A 19,201-nucleotide genomic window follows, 5' to 3' on the forward strand; every position below is an offset into this window, starting at 1 on the left:
CAGTGAGTGTAACTCATGTAATTATATCTGAAACTGAAAGGTTAATTGGCATAAAATTGCAAGAATTTGATGCAGTGAAAGAGGAACTGTAATGGACTTCCTGGTGTCCCTTTGAAAGTGTTTAAACAGCTCACAAAAATCCCCCCACTGCCCTGCATGTGACCTCACGCACATTATTGTGTGTCTTGTAGGGAGCCAGCAACACGTGTAAACTTTAAACTGGAATTAAAAGACCACATTGCAGCATATATTATGCAGTTTCTTTTCATTTCTCTCTCTTTTTTTTAATAATTTTCTCAGGCTGAAACAACAGAGTCTATGGAATCCTTACGCCTCAAAGATAAAAACGAATCTGATAAAGATCTGCCCATCCTGAACCCTCCTGATGATGCAAATTCAAAACTGAAAGGAATAGGAAAGCCCAGAAAGTTCTCCAAATTCAGTCTCTACAGGCAGCTGCACAGACACCACCTGCACGACACAGACAGCATCAGCAGCATTGACAGTGCCTCCAGTAAGTCACAGTCTGCCCTGGAGTTTATCTCGACGACTCTATTCCTTCATAGCCAGACACGGGACACCTGTTTGCAGAACCATTATACCTAACATGGAGTAAAGCAAGCAATGTTTAAACGTCATTATATCATCCTATTCAATCTTATACGATTTTGGGGCTCTGTTTGACTCATTGTAGAGGAGATTTATTGTTTTATTCACATCAGTACTCATAACACTGACAATTGATGCTTCTAATGGTCACAGAGTGGCTACGCATTTCTAAACTAATACCAAATTATGAAGGAAAAGTATTAGGTGTACTTTATAAACATCATAGCAGAGATTGCATATCTCTTCCTGTCCAGAAATACATCAAGCTTTTGTCCTCAAACATCAGATTTTCTACATTTTGTACATTTACTATTCTTTTCAGATTTGTCTTTAAAACTACAGTTTCTGTGACACAGAATTTGTGACTGATTTTATAGCCTTGCCTACTTTTAAAAGTGATTGAACCTGCTTTCCAGTTTAGAAAACTTCATATATGTGTGTATATATTTACATATATATATATATATATATCTTTGTAAAAAAAGAACTCTTAACTTTCTCCAGGTTATTGTAATCACTGTAGGAGTCGTCAGAATTTAATCCATGGTTTAAAACCCCACTGGAAACTCTTTCGCTCTTCCAGTGAGTCTGAGCAGGGGCTTACTAGACCTAACATTGGTAAGTGGTGTGTGAAGTGCCAGAATCTCCATAGGCTTCGGCTTTTGCTGCATGAGCAGAGTGACTGTATTTCTGGATTGCCTCTCTGTTCTCACAGCTTTTACCCTGCACGTATTATTAGAAGTGATGATCTGATAAGCTTTTGTAAGAACGAGGTACTCAAATAAATTAATCAGGGCCTAAAATGTGGTGGGAATGAAGAGGGATTTGGCAACAGATCAGATATAGGGACAAATAATGGGCGTCCCAGGTGACTCTAGTGGTAAAGAACCCGCCTGCCCATGCAGAAGACATAAGAGATGCGGGTTTGATCCCTGGGTTGGGAAGATCCCCTGGAGGAGAGTATGGCAACCCACTCCAGTATTCTTGCCTGGAGAATCCCATGGATAGAGAGGTCTGGCAGGCTACAGTCCAGGGGGTCACAAAGAATTGGACACCACTGAAGCGACTTAGCATGCATACACACAGTCATCATAGTAAATAGCAACCACAGTAAAATGTAAGCTAGCTTTTATCGTGTGCAGACTCTGCCCCTCACTGCCGGGAACACTGGTGGTGCTTGGTTATAATAGTGTTATCTTCTTTTTACAAATGAAGGTTTAGAGATGATAAGTGATGTGCCCAGTGAAGTTCCATTTTCTCAGCCTCCTAGAAGTCAGGAATCAGATTTGTGATTTAGCAGAAATGCAGATGACCGAAGCAGGACCTTTTGGCTAAATTCTCAAGGCCACAGTTCTGTGTACTGTTTAGGAGATGACTGAGATGGAGCCCAGCAAGCAGGGCTGTATGTGAGTCATTTGTGGCTGTTAGGGGCTGCTGCTGCTGCTGCTAAATCGCTTCAGTCGTGTCTGACTCTGTGTGACGCCATAGACGGCAGCCCATCAGGCTCCCCCGTCCCTGGGATTCTCCAGGCAAGAACACTGGGGTGGGTTGCCATTTCCTTCTCCAATGCCTGAAAGTGAAAAGTGAAAGTGAAGTTGCTCAGTTGTGTCCGACTCTTAGCGACCCCGTGGACTACAGCCCACCAGGCTCCTCCATCCATGGGATTTTCCAGGCAAGAGTACTGGAGTGGGATGCCATTGCCTTCTCCGAGTAGGGGCTAATGACCCTGAACACTAGGCTGGACCTTGGGCAGTGGTTCCAGCATTCTTTAGCCTGGGGACCCAGCAATTTTTAAAGTGATCGACTATTTATAGTGAACTAAAGCACCTATGTAACTGTTAAATCCATATGCATTCATAAATCTCAACAACACTGATACCATTAAAATATGGAGAAGGGCATACATGGGGAGACATTTTGTCTGTTTAGCATATAGCTAGCCCTTGATGCTTATGTGGATTCGGGGAGAGCTCACAGTAACTCCTGTGTTCCGTAGAGCGGCATAGCCCTGAGACAGGGCACTGGGAAGTCCAGAGAGCCAGGTCAGGGGCAGACTTTGAAGATAAGGGTTACAAATAGGTCCAGATTTTGCTTTGTAATTCCAGCATGTGGCTTTGCTATGTTAGGACTGAAGTTAAGATGGAGCAATGAGGGGACTAAATGTTAGTATTGCTGACAACAGGATTGGAGGCAAGTGGAAAGGAAGATGCAAGCTGAGTGCAGAATATTTTAAGTAATTCAGGCTGGTAATAGACTGAGGGGGTGAGTCCCACAGTCATGAGCTGGGGACAGCAATATGGTTGTTTTTAGGTGTTGATGGAAATCCTCTCTTTAATAAACTGGATACAGATCCAGTGCAGTGTCGTCGTTTTTTTTTGTTTGTTTGTTTTTGTTTTTTAAGGGAGAGAGGGGAGGGGGGGAAGTAAACACCCTAAATATCCAAGAGAGGATGGAGGATGGTTCTAGGACATAATGAGCAATCCATTCCCTTGATGGAATTGCACAATCATTAAAAATTGTAAGTGGGAGTACAAAACTAAATATGTATGACTCATTTGTTTATTAAATAAGTACTTACTGAACTCCTGTAATATGTCAATCATTGATTGTTCTGGGTACTAGGGATGGGATGAACAACATAAATGAAATTCAGTTATCTAGTTGGAAAGTGAGGATGGGGATTGTAAATAGAAATAGACCATCAAACAATGTGTCAGGTGGTATGAATTATCTCGCAGAATAATAGAGCAGGGGAAGAGAGAAAGGGCAGAGGGAAGGAGTGATTATTTTATATGAGGAGGGAGTCAGAGAATGCTTTTCCACTGAGATGAGTCTTCGACAAAGATCCGAAAGGAGAGAAGTAGGATAAGGGAGGGAGACCAGCCAGTGTAGACTGTGAGAAAGGACGGGATAGGTGACTTCCAGGCATGGCTGAAGTTGGGAGGGCGGGGGATAATGATAGGAGCAAAGTTGGACAGGATTGAGTAGGTTATAGAATTTTGCCTTATACTTTGAGTAGAAAAAGGAAGTCATCAGCTGGTCTTGAGCAAAGGCCAGACAAGACCTAACAAACATTTTTTACAAGCTTATTCTTCAGAGCAGACAGAGGTGGCAGATCGTGACCAGGCAGGTACTGAAACCATCCTGAAGTAGAGGTGACGGCACGGCTGATGCGCTGGACACGGGATGTGGGGGACCGAGAGGACTCTTTCCATTAACTGTGTTAATTTACCATGTTAGCTTTTTAATATGAAAAAGAGTTCACTTACTTAAAAACCAAAGCCAAAGAATAGTTGAGTTCTTCTGGAACAGTGCTTTACCGAGTCTGTTCCTTAAATCCTGGTGTTTCTCGGGGAGTTTTGAGGATACTACTGAAGACCTGGGCCCCTCCTACCTTAATTGCTACCTGCTTCAACCAGAAAAATCCCGCTTACATTGTTTTATATATTGGACTGCCATGTGAATTTGTTTTGGGGGGAAAAAAAGTAAGGTTCTACTATTAATGGAGAAGGAAATTTAAAGAGCATAGCCCTACATTTAAATCATGTAATGACTTAAACTGTATGGTCTTAATTCTGGGACTAGAAACCCAAATTAAGCATAGAGTGACTCTTCATCATAAGTTTGAAACTGAATGTTTGCTTGAGTTAATAGCTTCCCTTCCTAAAAGTATGAACTGGGTTAGCTTCTCTGCAATGTTTCACTTGAGTGCAAAAGGCCGCACTGAATGGGGTTCCGAGTGAACCTTACTGGTGATGTGTAGAAATCAGTAGAGTGTGCATACAAGATCATTGCATGTTTCTAAGTAGAAAAAAGTGGAGTAAAATCAGCTCATCTTAAATATGATTAGTAACTATGATAGATTTCTATAGTATATACTTTAATCCAAAATCAGTCAGCCATCCTCAAGACTTTTTTTTTTTCCCCTCTCAAAATTATGTTGCACGAGGGAGAATGTCAAACACATTGTTTCCTTGATACAGTCATTTTAAAAGGGTTGAATTTTATTCTTTTTATATTCAGTAATTGTTTGCTGATGATTTCTGGTTAAGCATGATTTAATAGATGACTAATGGGGTAGATAATGCTTGTCATTTAGCTGAGGCAAATGTTTCACACTCAGATATTTAATCATAAGGGAGAATGAATAGCAAGTTAAGTCATTTCTCAATTCCATTCTCAGGGATGCAATGGTAAATTGTATAACACTTATTTTTGCTCTCAAAGAGCTTATTATTTATTAAATAGTAGAGAAGTGTTGGGATTAAATATTTTGCTAACTTAGTGCCTTAGTGATTCAGCAGGGGAAATATGCTACTGACAAGATTTGGTTCTGTTTAACCTTAATATTTCACTGGTTCTGAAGAGGACCCTGATTAATTTGCACTGGTGTGGGCCATGACCAAAACCAAATTTGAATTATGAGCAGACTGAATTCAATTAGCACCAAGATCATTTTCTGAGACTAAGAATTTACTTTGTTTTTCTTGTCAAAACAGATTATTAGATGAAAGTTAATTTTTAAACAAGTATATGTGTATATATGTAAACATTTAGCCCAAAGTTTCTCAACTGATGAAAACAAATTTTATATATATTTTTAAATTTTACTTTGGAATTGACCTGCTATTTATCTTCTCTTTATTCCCATTTTTAATTTTTTTTTTTTAATAAAGTGCCATGCTTCCTATAAAGAGCCTACAGGTGAGCAAATAGACCTATCAGTACTTTGGCCTTTCAGTTTCAGAGAAAAGGAAAATAAATCACTGGGAGAAATGAATAGAATTCTAATTTTTAATATTATATAGTTTTGTTCATTGTTAGCACTTCAAGACATTTTTCTTTGGAGATTAATTATTCAGTTTGAGATAGAATACTAGCAGATTATTCCTTCCCTGGTGGCTCAAAGGTTAAAGCGTCTGCCTGCAATGCAGGAGACCCGGGTTTGATCCCTGGGTCGGGAAGATCCCCTGGAGAAGGAAATGGCAACCCACTCTACTATTCTTGTCTGGGAAATCCCATGGACTGAGGAGCCTGGTGGCTACAGTCCATGGGATCGCAAAGAATCAGACATGACTGAGCAACTTCACTTTCACTAGCAGAGTGCATAGTGATTGTTTAAAATTCTTCACTCTGCAATTATTATTGATTGCCTACTGAATGCCAGGAGCTACACCAGGCACTGAAGGTATGCACTCCCCACCCCTGAGTTTATAGATGAGTGAGTGGCGGACAGGGAGGGACAGATGAGTCACAGAGCCAAGGGCCCTGGGGTGTGCAACTATGAATGATTCCACAGCCTCTCCCTGCTGGGTTATGGGGAGTGTCTCTAGGACAGGTGACAGCTAACGTGGCTCTTGAAGGATGAGGAGGAGGTCAAACCAAGAGGGTGGGAAGAACATTCCAGTCTGAAGGAATCATGTACCGGCTGCATGACAGATAAGGCCTGTCACAATCAGTGAGAACAGTGGTGTGCCTGGGGCCTGGGTTGTATGGGGAAAAAGAAGATGAGAAAGAGAGATTGGCAGCAGTTTAAGAACTGCCTCTGCACACTAAACCCTGAGGATTTGACCCCCTTGTAGGCAGGTCATCCTAGAAGGCTTTTAAATAAGGAATCTGCATTTTTGGAAGGACATATCCGGGGCAGTATGGTGGTAGGGGGACCAGTCCAGTATTTACTCTGGCTTCTGTGTGTGGTACCATTTATTCATTCAACAAACGTTTTGCATCCAGTGTCTGATGGTTAAGTGTCTCTTTTGTGCCAAGCGCTGCATTTTGTTATTTGTAGTTCTGCTAGTTCCCTGCTTATCTGTCTTTGTGATTGGCATATCCCATAAATGTACAAACTATTTAAGTCAACATATTTACTGAACTGAAAATGTTCCTGCCAAAGCTGTTTGTGAAATACTGCAGTAGATGCTGCTTTTGCGCCTATGTGATCCTAAGCTGCTTCTATTGTTATGATATTTTATGGAAGTCATTAATAATTGTAGAAATATAGGATGTTAGAGCCCAAAAGATCTTACATGATAGCTGGGCCAAATTCTTCCTTTTGTACATAAAGGATTTCTGACCCAAAAGGGTGAAGCTCAGTGTCACTTAGCTAGTCAGTTCCAGGGCTAGAACACCACTGTCTGCAAATTTGAGGTTCTTGCATTTTGAAATGCAAAAGACAAGAATTACACATTAGATGTGCACCATATAGGTTGAGCAAAAAGAAGAACATGACTTCTTGATGGCCTCAGCATTTCATGTTCCTTCAGCAGACCTGGCTTTACCGCTCTCACCCAGCAAGTTAACCCTGTGATCCATTCTGCCAGTGATCTGCTAGATGACGAGAATAAAAATATTAAATTTCTTTTTTTAATATAAATTTATTTATTTTAATTGGAGGCTAATTACTTTACAATATTGTATTGGTTTTGCCATACATCAACATGAATCCGCCACCGGTGTACATGTGTTCCCCATCCTGAACCCCCTTCCCACCTCCCTCCCCATACCATCCCTCTGGGTCGTCCCAGTGCACCAGCCCTAAGCATCCTGTATCATACATCGAACCTGCACTGGCGATTACCCTGTATGAGAGGCAGCAAAAGAGACACAGATGTATAGAACAGTCTTTTGGGGTCTGTGGGAGAGGGCGAGGGTGGGATGATTTGGGAGAATGGCATTGAAACGTGTATAAAAATATTAAAATTTCATTGTCAAATGATGAACCTGGTTATAGCCCCAACTACCCAGCCCACAGCCAGCCCACAGCCTCAGATGGGATGAACCCATGCCACCCTTGTGATGAGGCTTAAGAAGAAAAGTTAGGAAGTGTTTAGGTGTTAATAAAGGAGAGGTGAGCCTCCCTCCCTGGGGCCCACCTGAACCACAGCCTTTGAGTGAGTCTTGCTGCATTTACAGACACAGCCTCCCTCCGAAGTGTGCAGACACGTGTGGGAGAGCTACATGGGGAAACCAGATTCTGGCATGGAAAGGACTACTGCAATTTCGTCTTCAAAGACTGGGTTCAACTCGATAAACCTTTTGCTGGTGAGTACCGTGGTGGTGGGTGGCTGCACATTTTTTGTCTTTTCCTTGTTAGTATCTCAACAAGTATGCGTGTGCATGATCTAATATCTTGTTTTGTTTTGAACATTTGGTGGAACATTGGAGACCATGATTTAGTCATATACTTAAGGGTTTTTCCTTGTGAGTATAGTAAGAACAGAAAATGAAATATAGCTTACTTGTTTGAAATCTCCAGATTGCATATAGGCATATTTTAGGCATCATAATCTGTAATTCTCCAGGAGATGTTTCCCTTCCTTTGATGACCTCCTTTTTTCTGCTTATCATCTTCATCTTCCCACATTAAAATAACACATTTCGGATCATCTAAGTGCTTGCACACTGAACAGGAACTAGAAATGGTAGTCCATACATAGCTTGACATTATTTCAACAGAATAGAAGAGAAAATGTAGTATCACGTTGATATCTTTGGATAATTTGTACCAACTCACATCTGCCTTTCTCAGTGATTCTCTAATAGTGGAATGGAAACTTCATATTGGGAGAGGTGCATAGGGACCATGTTCCTCAATGTGAGATCTATGCTTCCCTTGGCCATAAAGGTATTATTCTATCCGAGTCAAGAAATGTACATATGGTGGACATCACCACTTTTTTTTTTTTAATGTATCATAGTTGGGGTCAGAGCTGGGGTCAGATGGTTTATGTGCCTTGTGGGCACAGCAGTTAGTGTGGATCCTTGCCTGGTGCACCTGGGCAGATTTCATTGACAGGCACTCCACCCCCCGGATGCCGTGGCATGACATAGCCTCTGCAGTCCATGGCAAGGCAGCTCGCGATGTGGCCCGTCACTTCATCCAGCGCTGGAACTTCACGAAGGTACATATGGGTGGTTTTAGCATGATTCAGTCCACATGTAGAGGGACAGGCCAGGAAGAGGAGACGAGAAGGGGCTGATGTGGCCGCAGCTGTGCCACTTCATCCACTGTTGAGTGTCCGGTTGTCAGAGCACCTGGGACTCTGGGCAAAAGAGAAAAAAAAAATAGTTCCTGAACTTTTCCTCCACAAATAATTCAGAGGGCAGAGGAATGGTACTACCATCACAGACTATGGTTTAACCATTAACCTGGGACCCCCAGTTTAAGCATCTCACCTGGGTTAATAGTCATGTGGAGGGCTGCTGAGCTACTATAGCGGGGATGGGACCCTTGTTCAGGCGAGAGCTGCAGCTTTCAAGTCCTTGCAATCCTGGCAATGCCCTGGATCCATGTTGGCACAGGCTTCTGAGAGGCAGTTCTGAGCAACGTGAGCAATATGAGAAGATGGAGCTACTTCTCTTTCCTCCAGATTTTATCTTCTTTCATAAGATGCCTTCATTACTTACGAGAATTTGACCTAATACTCATAAGTTAAGTGCCTATTGTCTTGGTGTTATTAAGATTCCCTTTTATTTATTTTAAATGGTGATGAGGCATTTCTTCCCTCTAGTTTGGATATAATTTGGGGAAAAAATTTAGTTTTGTTAACTCAGAGTGTCACCTTATTTTTCACTTAATTTACATTATAAACAGTGGGAGCTCTTAGAAATAGTGGAAATATTTTTAACAAGAATTTAGAGGTGAATGAAGGAATAAATAAAAGGATATTATTTTTAATCTATTGGACTGGCAAAGTTAAATACACTGCAGAAACCCACAATTGGGTTCAGGATCTTTGATGCTCTTATACCCTACTCCTGGGAGGATAAATTGGTATAATCGCAAAAAAATTTTTAAATGATGTAACCTTTGACTCAGAAAATCAATTTCAGGTATTTAAGCTAAAGAAGTTATTCAATAAGTAATTTATTTTGACATTGTATCTAATAATTTATATAAAATGAGGAATAACTGAAATCTTCATTAATAGAAATTTATTAAACAAATTATGATTGTTCCATGACATTTTACTATGAAATTATTTTTAAAAGGACCTGTAGTGATTTATTGCTGTTACGAGATATCGACAACATAGTAAAAAATCAGTTTATAAAATAATCCCATTTTTGCAATTGTATACTTCTACAGCTCTCAGTTCAGTTCAGTGGCTCAGTTGTGTCCGACTCTTTGTGACCCCATGAACCGCAGCATGCCAAGCCTCCCTGTCCATCACTAACTCTCAGAGTCCACCCAAACACATGTCCATTGAGTCAGTGATACAATCCAACCATCTTATCCTCTGTCGTCCCCTTCTCTTCCTGCCCTCAATCTTTCCCAGCATCAGGGTCTTTTCAAGTGAGTCTACAACTCTAGGTTATATTTAACTTTTCTTTAAAAATATGAAGCAATAGCTCAATTGGTGAAGAATCTGCCTGCAATGCCGGAGACCCCGGTTAGATTCCTGGGTCAGGAAGATCCCCTGGAGAAGGGATAGGCTACCCAGTCCAGTATTCTTGGGCTTGCCTATTGGCTCAGCTGGTAAAGAATCCATCTGCAATGTGGGAGACCTGAGTTCTATCCCTGGGTTGGGAAGATCCCCTGGAGAAGGGAACGGCTACTCACTCCAGTACTCTGGCCTGGAGAATTCCATGGACTGTATAGTCCATGGGGTCTCAATGAGTCAGACATGACTAAGCAACTTTCACTTTCACCTTCAATGCTCACTCCAAAAGGTGAAAGAAGGAACAAAGGAGTTTTCTGCTTCTGGGAAATAGAAAACATAAATAAATAATCTGTTGTCTCTTCAGCTAGAAACACCCACTGTTAGTATATATTTTTCTTTTTCAAATGAACCTGTACATCTTTTAGAATCACAAAGTAGGGAAGACTGGAATTATTTTTTCATTTGAATCTCTTTTACCTGATTCTCTTTATTTTAGATTATGAAACCAAAATATCGGTCCCTTTCTTATCCTTTTCTGCTTCCCAAATCTCAAACAACAGCCCACGAGTTGAAATACCAAGTGCCTGGGTCTGTCCATGCTAATGTACAGGTAAGTTTGGTTTTTGTTTTTGAAATAACTACTGGGTACAATCATTCATGTGGATTAAATGCCTATTGGCTTCAAGTTTTTTAAAGCAGACAACTCCAAAACAAATCTGAATAGATCTTTTAAATTTTAGTATTATATTTTCAATTTTAAATGTATTCAATTTATCCTCTGTTTAAAACTCTTATATAAATGTAATAAATACATGTCTTTAGAAAAAGCCAGTCAAGGAGAGGCTTGTCTTGTAAGTCCTTCTGATTGATTCTAGCAACATGATACCTAGTAACCCTGGGACTGATACTAGTGAGGTACCAGGAATTTGGTTGAAACTTAGCATCTTGGAAGCTATAGTTCAATCTAATTTTAGTTCCTTAATTAACCAAATTCCTTTTAGAAGCATTTTTAAAAGAATGACAAGTTTGCTTATTAGAGGCACAAAATTTGACTACATGCACTCCAACGTTCTCAAATTACAAATAAGAAAATTAAGACCCAGTGAAATTTTGAGACTTGCTCAGGGTCATTAAGGGTTGTCAGTAGAGCTGGAGTTTGAAATCCTAGTTGTTACCTAATCTGAAATCCATTGTTACCTAGTCTGCTCCCTGGACCAACTCCAACTCAAGTATCTTGATATCATGCAGGAACAGATCTAGAGTTGGCCACCTTGGCATTGCCTTTTGTTCGAAGTCATCACTATCTGCATCAAAAGTATTGTTTAAGTACAGAACAGATTGGTGTTTGCCACAGGCAAAGGGTGGGGTAGGAGGGTTAAAGAAGTGGGTGACAGTGGTCAAAAGTACAGACTTCCAGTTTTACTCTTAATTAAAAGTCCTTGGGATGTACTGTACAATGTGGTGACTATAGTTAACAGCACTGTATTGTTTGAAAGTTGCTAAGGGAGTACAGGGCTTCCCTGGTGGCTCAGATGATAAAGAATCCACCTGCAGTGCAGGAGCTGTTGCTGCTGCTTAATTGCTTCAGTTGTGTCTGACTCTTTGCAACCCCATGGACTGCAGCCTGCCAGGCCCCTCTGTCCATGGGATCCTCTAAGCAAGAACACTGGAGTGGGTTGCCATGCCCTCCTGCAAGGGATCTTCACAACCCAGGGATCAAACCTGGGTCTCCTGCATTGTAGGCAGATTCTTTACTGCTGAGCCACCAGGGAAGACCACAATGCAGGACCAGGTTCGATTCCTGGGTTGAGAAGATCCCCTGGAGAAAGGAATGGCAGCCCACTCCAATATTCTTGTCTGGAGAATTCCATGGACAGAGGAGCCTGGTGGGCTACAGTCCATGGAGTTACAATGAGTCAGACACAACTGAGGGAATAACACTTTCACTTCCCAGGAAATACAGCTTAAAAGTTCTTATCGCAAGAAAAAATTTTGTAAATATGTGAAGTTATGGATGTTAACTAACTTGTGCTAATCATTTCACAATAAATACACATACCAAAATTTTAAAAACTATTGTTTAAGTAAAGATCCAGTAGTCTGCTGCTAACATTACTATTATGGATTTTTATAATTTGGACATGGATTCTAACACCTAAATGAAATAAATGAAATGCCTGAATTAGTTACTTTGTACTGTGTGCAAGTAGAGGTGTGTGTATATAAGAAATAAAAAGACATTTCAAACTATAGATCAAATAATAGATCAAAAAGATAAATCACTTAAGAGAATTATCTACAGCAAATAGTCATCCCAGGCTAAAGGAGATAACTAATTTAAACTTAGAAGCACAGATAGATATGCACGCATTTGTAAATTAATAATATTTTATGAACGTGTTTAATTTTATTCTACTTAGAGGGGAAAAAAGTTACCTATAAGATAAAATAGGAGCCTTGATATTAAGAAAACAAGAGAGTTTAATTTAATATTTGAGATGGCATTAAAATTGACTCAGTGATCAACTTACCAAAGTTAGCAGATACTAATTAAGCAGCTGTTGAAACGATATTGCTGGGCATTGTGTATTTTTATGATTAGCAGATGTTTTATCCTAGTGTTTGCATATACATATGTCTTCTGATGCCTTTGGTACAGCCCTGTTTTACATATTCTCATCCTGCTGCCCTAATGAGACAGATAGATGCTCTGCATGTCCATCCTACGAAGCACCTGCCCTGGCTCACCTTCTCTGTATCATGGGATGTTGTGGTAGAAATGAAGCAAGATCAGTGACCTCTTCTTATAAACTCATATGTTCATCCCTGAATGCCCAGGCTGCCTGGAGTTTACCAAGACTCACTGACTCATTAATTCATTTACTCAGTCAGTCTATGCCTTTCAAGTGCCATCTTTTTACACAGCCAGATCAGTGCACACCTGGATACCGAGGAAGCAGACAAAAAGAGTTCTCCATCTCCTTTTGGCAAAGAGTTAGCTGGGAAAGCGAAAGCTCTAATGTTAAAGAACTGAGTTAACAAGGCAAGTTGTGGTTTAGGACAAATGCAAGTCTTGAGAATGCAGATCAGTGTGCCATGAGAGGTTGGTGAATGAGAGGGACAGAGCTGGGTACCCCCTCTAAGGAATAAGAAGGTAGAACCACTACAGCAAACCATTTGCTCTTGAAGAGGTAGTAGATAAGGTTCAGACAGCATATGGCCAGATTGGGGGTGCCCTGAAGTGCTGGTCTTGCTCATTTCAACCTGATCCTGGAGGTATTAGTGAACTGTGGGCTATTTTTGGTCATCTGAAAGGAAACATGATATACGAATGTTTCATGAAGGCAGAGGATGGATGGTTGGATGGCATCACCGACTCTATGGGCATGAATTTGAGTAAGCTCCAGGAGTTGGGGATGGACAGGGAAGTCTGGCATGCTGCAGTCCATGGGGTTGCAAAGAATCAGACACAACTGAGTGACTGAACTGAACTGAACCTAGATCAGAGTTTCCCAAATTGGGTTTTGCCTGTGAAATGCTAGTAGCTATTCTACAAAAAAGGTTTCCATGGACAGATAAGCTTTTGCAGATTTTTAAAATATAGGACTTCTCAGTGCCTTTGTGATACTGGTATATACATCATGGAATCACTAAGACTAAACATACTATGTGCATTTCCCAAGCTTAACTGATGTAGGATCTCTCATTCTGTGACATGTCTATTTCAATTTTTCCAAACAAACACACTTTGAGACCTAAAATTTATACATGTGAAAACATACAATATTAGAAAGAGAATGAAAACGAAGAGACAGGTAAAGAGATTGCTATAATAAATCCAAGAATACACTAATTTTGTATTTATAAATTGATATTCTCTTTCTTAAAGAAGATTCCTCCATCGATTAAAAGCTTTAGACCTCACAAAACATCTACTGGTTGCCAACACTGGAGTGATGTAATATAGCAAGGGGAAGGGGCAGATTCTATAGTCAGACTGTATTCAAGTTTCTGTTTTGCTACATATGAGCTGTATAACCTTGCGACAATTATTTCACCTCTCTGAATGCATTGCCTTCATCTTTAAAACAGACATCAGAATAGTACCTGCCTTAGTTCCTGATCAGAGAACTAAGATTCCACAAGCTGCGCAGCATGGCCAAAAAAAAAAAAAAAGGGAGAATTTGGTAGTGTGAGGCAGATTCTTGAACAAAGTCCATTTCTGCAGTTTCTTGCCTGCAGTGCTTCTCAACACAGACTGGAAGAATGAAGCTCAATAATCTGACCACTTCTTTTCTCTTCCCTGACCCATGCCACTTGTGAGCTGCAACATGGAGGCCAACTTCTGTATGAAAGACAAAAAAAAATTACTTTTGATCTGTGATTGACTTGGGAGCTCAGAGAAATAAAAAGGAATTAAGATATGTATTGGATTTATAGGGAATAAAAGCATTACAGTAAGAGGACAGGAACTAGGGACAAATACAAAGAAAGTTTTCCTTCAAGAAACACCTACTGGTTGCCAGTAAATGTTTTCAGAACTGCCAAAATAACTCCAGTTGTGAAAACAGTGGGTATGGCCAGACAAGTGTGTCTTTTTGAAGACAGGAAAATCTGAGAGGACCAGACGCTGAGGAAAAGAAATTATACTGCTCCACTTCTCCTTTTCTCTAAAGTTCTGACCACAGCACTATTTCGCTTCACATTACTCACTGGCTGTAAACATGATTCATCTTGTTCTAGACATTTTTGTCAAGTTATGAGAGTCTAGTGCTTAGAGGTTGAAAACAATAGCTGAGTCCAATCCTTGGTTTTCCAGAGAATCCAGAAGATAGCAGGGAGTTAGGACTTGGCTGTGTAGGAGGCTACTTTATTTTTAAAGAATTTGTTGTCATATTTTCAAACCTTTCTCTCTCTCAGCTATCATGTGGCAATAGACAAATGACTATTTGAGAAATTTAATAAAATTCTTCCTTAGGTTTATTCTTTTTAACACTGATTTTAAAACATTTTTAAAACATTGATTTTAAAACATTGATTGAGTTTTTTTTTTTTTTTAACATAGTTTGTAGTTCCTAATGTAATTTAGAGACCACAAGCTTACTTAACTGAAAAGGAGTGATGTAATATAGCAAGGGGAAGGGGCAGATTCTATAGTCAGACTGTATTCAAGTTTCTGTTTCGCTACATATGAGCTGTAAACCTTGGGACAATTATTTCACCTCTCTGAATGCATTGCCTTCATCTTTAAAACAGACATCAGAATAGTACCTGTCTCATAGGGTTGTGGTGATAGTTAAAGAAATTAATCCATGCAAATCACCTAGAAGAATACCCTTGTTTGAATTATGTCAGTATTAGCTACAACCTTCAGGCATTTCCTAGTGTTTTCAAAAGTTTGCAGTGAAGAAGTTGACATTTATCTGGATGGGTGACAGGTTAGTTCTGGATACAAAAATCTTTATACTGTTTGTACCATATATGTTGAAATGGAGAAAAAGAACTTTGGATACAATAAGGTAAAGAAATTCATGCTGCTCTTTCATCTGCAGCAGAGAACCTAGTTATTTGATTTTTTAACACAAAAATGTTGAGCCCGATCACCCTGAGGCACATACTACTGTTAACTCCAGCTATATGCACAGCTGTTGCAGATGACTGACACAGCCAGCCAAGGAGACTAGAGCTCCAGCAGGCAGAATGGAGACCTGCCCCCACCAGCATGAATTTCTGCTTCTAAAAAAAGTCACCCAGTCCTGAGATCTGACTTCAGCCACTTCCACTGACACTTAAATAATCTCAGTTGTTTCCCCTCAGTGCTGTGTGTTCCCAAAGCTTGCCAAGAGCGCTTGGACAAGACATAGCAGGAAAAAGGTATGGGGAGGCGGGTGGGAGGAAAGATGATTCTGAAACTGCCTATGCACAGAGTTTATAAAAGAACTTGTTTCCTCCCTAAAAAGAACAAAGTAGGTTCCTGAATGCTGTCATTTCCATTTACGATAAATGACCAAGACAGAAGACATCTGACCTGTCTACTAAGATAAAAGAAAGCGCTTGATGCCGAATTAGCATCAATGTGGAATCGATACATGAAATAGTACCTTTTATTAAATTGGGCAGCTTACAGTAGAAGAGTCATTTCTTAGACAGTCATTGCCAAGAAGTCTGTCGAACGTGAGGGAAATAATCCACTGGAGACATGTCTTCGATCTCTCTGTCTATTAAAAGAAAAGAAAAAATATATATATATAATGTAAATAGCATTCCAATTATATGATTGGAAGAATTTGCTCTTCCACTTGGGAAAATGTCCAAATGACACTCCAAAGGATGTCAGTGTAGGAATCAATGTTTCAAAGAACAGCAAAATGTTTTATACACTGATAGAACAAAGTAGAGACTAGGAAAGGGAAAAATAGCCACTTGGCATTTCTGAGGAGGTTTCTTAACCTGGAAGCTGTTTTCCATTTACAGACCAGGTCCTCATATGGTAAGACTTCTGTGCATGTCGCTGTGGATCTTGGCTGGCTGAAGCCACATGAGTGGGGAGTGTTTACCCCGTGCTCAGCATTGCACTGATTTGTGGCTTATCTCATTTTATACTTACCAGTCTTTAAGTTGTGTTCTCTTTGACCCCTTATTTTTACATATGAGGAAACTTAAGGCTTTGAGAGGTTAAAATAACACAGTGAGTAATGGAAGGGATGAGACTGGATTTTTAGCAGTCTGACTCCAGAGCCTGAGACCATAGCTGCTCAGCAGAAAGACTGTCTCCAGTAAGCCCCAGGATGGTTGCAACCACCAAGGGCCCCAGCAAGGCAAAGCTGCATGGCATGCTTGCCTTTTGAGATCATCCTTTGTGGCTGCAGACCCAAATCCAGCCCCAGTTCTCCTTTTGCATCATTCTGGCTTCCAAGAGCTCTCAACTATATGTTTTTTCCTAGGACTTCTCTCCCCTTAAGTCTTGTTCTTCAAAAAGTATATTCTCTTCCCTCCCTTCACCCTCAAGTTTAACTTTTCACTATTGCTTAGGCCAAAAGATCATACTATTGGAATAATGACATACTGTGATGTGTGTGTTGATGACACTTGACTTTAGGCGAATGGTTCTTAGAAGGAGGAGCTTGAAATTCCCTGTGATCCAGTGGCTAGGACTCCATACTTTCACTGCAGAGGGCCCAGTTTTGATTCCTGATCAGAGAACTAAGATCCCACAAGCTGCGCAGCATGGCTGAAAAAAAAAAGGAAGAATTTGGTAGTGTGAGGCAGATTCTTGAACAAAGTCCATTTCTGCAGTTTCTTGCCTGCAGTGCTTCTCAACACAGACTGGAAGAATGAAGCTCAATAATCTGACCACTTCTTTTCTCTCCCTGACCCATGCCACTTGTGAGCTGCAACATGGAGGCCAACTTCTGTATGAAAGACAAAAAATTTACTTTTGATCTGTGATTGACTTGGGAGCTCAGAGAAATAAAAAGGAATTAAGATATGTACTGGATTTATAGGGAATAAAAGCATTACAGTAAGAGAACAGGAACTAGTAACAAATACAAAGAAAGTTTTCCTTCAAGAATAGATTTCTGCATTTTAGCCCACATATTCAGCTTGGGCCCACTACATGTAAGGGGATTAGAGCTTATGGATAAAGAGGTTATCCTTTAAGTCAAAAAATAGGGCACAGTACAAAGGAAAATGACTGGTTCTAGTTACAATCTTGAGGCTAAAGCACAGAATTAGAAATATGTCCTTTAAAAAGGGCATACGTGTACTTTAAAATTGTGTATTCAAACTTGAGATTTGAAAAGCATGGGTTAGATATGGATCTCAGTATACTTGGGGCAGTAAGATAAGCCACATTTCTGTGCATGTGAGGGGGAGTTTGAGGTTTGTCTCAGTTACACTGGTTTCAAACAAAAATGTTAAGACAAGTTGGTCAGGTCAGTTAAGAAAAGAAGTGAGTAAATCTTAAATTTAAAACAAAAGTAAGTCAATCAAATGCCTTTGGCTTTCTTGCTAGATTTGTTTACAAATTTTCTAGATTATCAATCATTTAAAGCAGTTGAGTTGATTTGTACATCACCTTAGGGCCTCTGGTTTAGTGGTAAAAGAGAAATTCATATTTTTAATTATCTTGTGATAATAAATAGATTTTAGCTAATCAAAATCATAATAAATGAGTAATAGTCTCAAGTAATTTTTTTCTGTATTATTTGAAGGATATGTTCAAGTTTAACCAAAAATGATGACTTTTTTAAGTTAAATGAGTTTTCATTTTGAGAAAATGATACAGATTTGGATTCAGACAATAACATCAGTTCAGTTCAGTTCAGTCGCTCAGTCGTGTCCAACTCTTTGCGACCCCATGAATCACAGCATGCCAGGCCTCCCTGTCCATCACCATATCCCGAAGTTCACCCAGACTCATGTCCATCAAGTCCGTGATGCCATCCAGCCATCTCATCCTGGGTCGTCCCCTTTCTCCTCCTGCCCCTAATCTCTCCCAGCATCAGAGTCTTTTCCAATGAGTCAATTCTTTGCATGAGGTGTCCAAAGTACTGGAGCTTCAGCTTTAGCATCATTCCTTCCAAAGAAATCCCAGGGTTGATCTCCTTCAGAATGGACTGGTTGGATCTCCTTGCAGTCCAAGGGACCCTCAAGAGTCTTCTCCAACACCACAGTTCAAACACATCAATTCTTCAGCACTCAGCCTTCTTCACAGTCCAACTCTCACATCCATACATGTTGGAATGTGAAGTCAAGTGGGCCTTAGAAAGCATCACTACGAACAAAGCTAGTGGAGGTGATGGAATTCCAGTTGAGCTGTTTCAAATCCTGAAAAATGATGCCGTGAAAGTGCTGCACTCAATATGCCAGCAAGTTTGGAAAACTCAGCAGTGGCCACAGGACTGGAATAGGTCAGTTTTTGTTCCAATTCCAAAGAAAGGCAATGCCAAAGAATGCTCAAACTACCACACAATGGCACTCATCTCACATGCTAGTAAAGCAATGCTCAAAATTCTCCAAGCCAGACTTCAGCAATACATGAACCGTGAACTCGCTGATGTTCAAGCTGGTTTTAGAAAAGGCATAGGAACCAGAGATCAAATTGCCAACATCCACTGGATCATGGAAAAAGCAAGAGAGTTCCAGAAAAACACCTATTTCTGCTTTATTGACTATGCCAAAGCCTTTGACTATGTGGATCACAA

The 19,201-nt window shown here is 40.2% G+C and overlaps 1 protein-coding gene across 19 annotated transcripts in view; it reads left to right on the forward strand.

Moving 5' to 3' along the window:
- PLD1 (phospholipase D1) overlaps nucleotides 1–19,201 on the forward strand; it is a 284,818-nt gene that overhangs the window by 149,597 nt on the left and 116,020 nt on the right. For 12 of the 19 annotated variants that reach the window (XR_011250438.1, XR_011250462.1, XM_069560117.1 and 9 more), the window contains 5 exons: nucleotides 301–514; nucleotides 1,114–1,227; nucleotides 7,522–7,650; nucleotides 8,392–8,510; nucleotides 10,489–10,602. Coding sequence is in view for 16 of the 19 variants with exons in the window: in XM_069560117.1 (XP_069416218.1) it covers nucleotides 301–514; nucleotides 1,114–1,227; nucleotides 7,522–7,650; nucleotides 8,392–8,510; nucleotides 10,489–10,602 (690 nt within the window). In the remaining 3 variants the exon portion in view is untranslated. The remainder of the gene's footprint in view (nucleotides 1–300; nucleotides 515–1,113; nucleotides 1,228–7,521; nucleotides 7,651–8,391; nucleotides 8,511–10,488; nucleotides 10,603–19,201) is intronic. The other 7 variants (XR_011250449.1, XM_069560124.1, XM_069560132.1 and 4 more) reach the window with 1 other exon arrangement.

Source organism: Ovis canadensis, chromosome 1 (genome assembly GCF_042477335.2).
Source record: "Ovis canadensis isolate MfBH-ARS-UI-01 breed Bighorn chromosome 1, ARS-UI_OviCan_v2, whole genome shotgun sequence".
In the NCBI taxonomy this organism is placed as follows: Eukaryota; Metazoa; Chordata; class Mammalia; order Artiodactyla; family Bovidae; genus Ovis; species Ovis canadensis.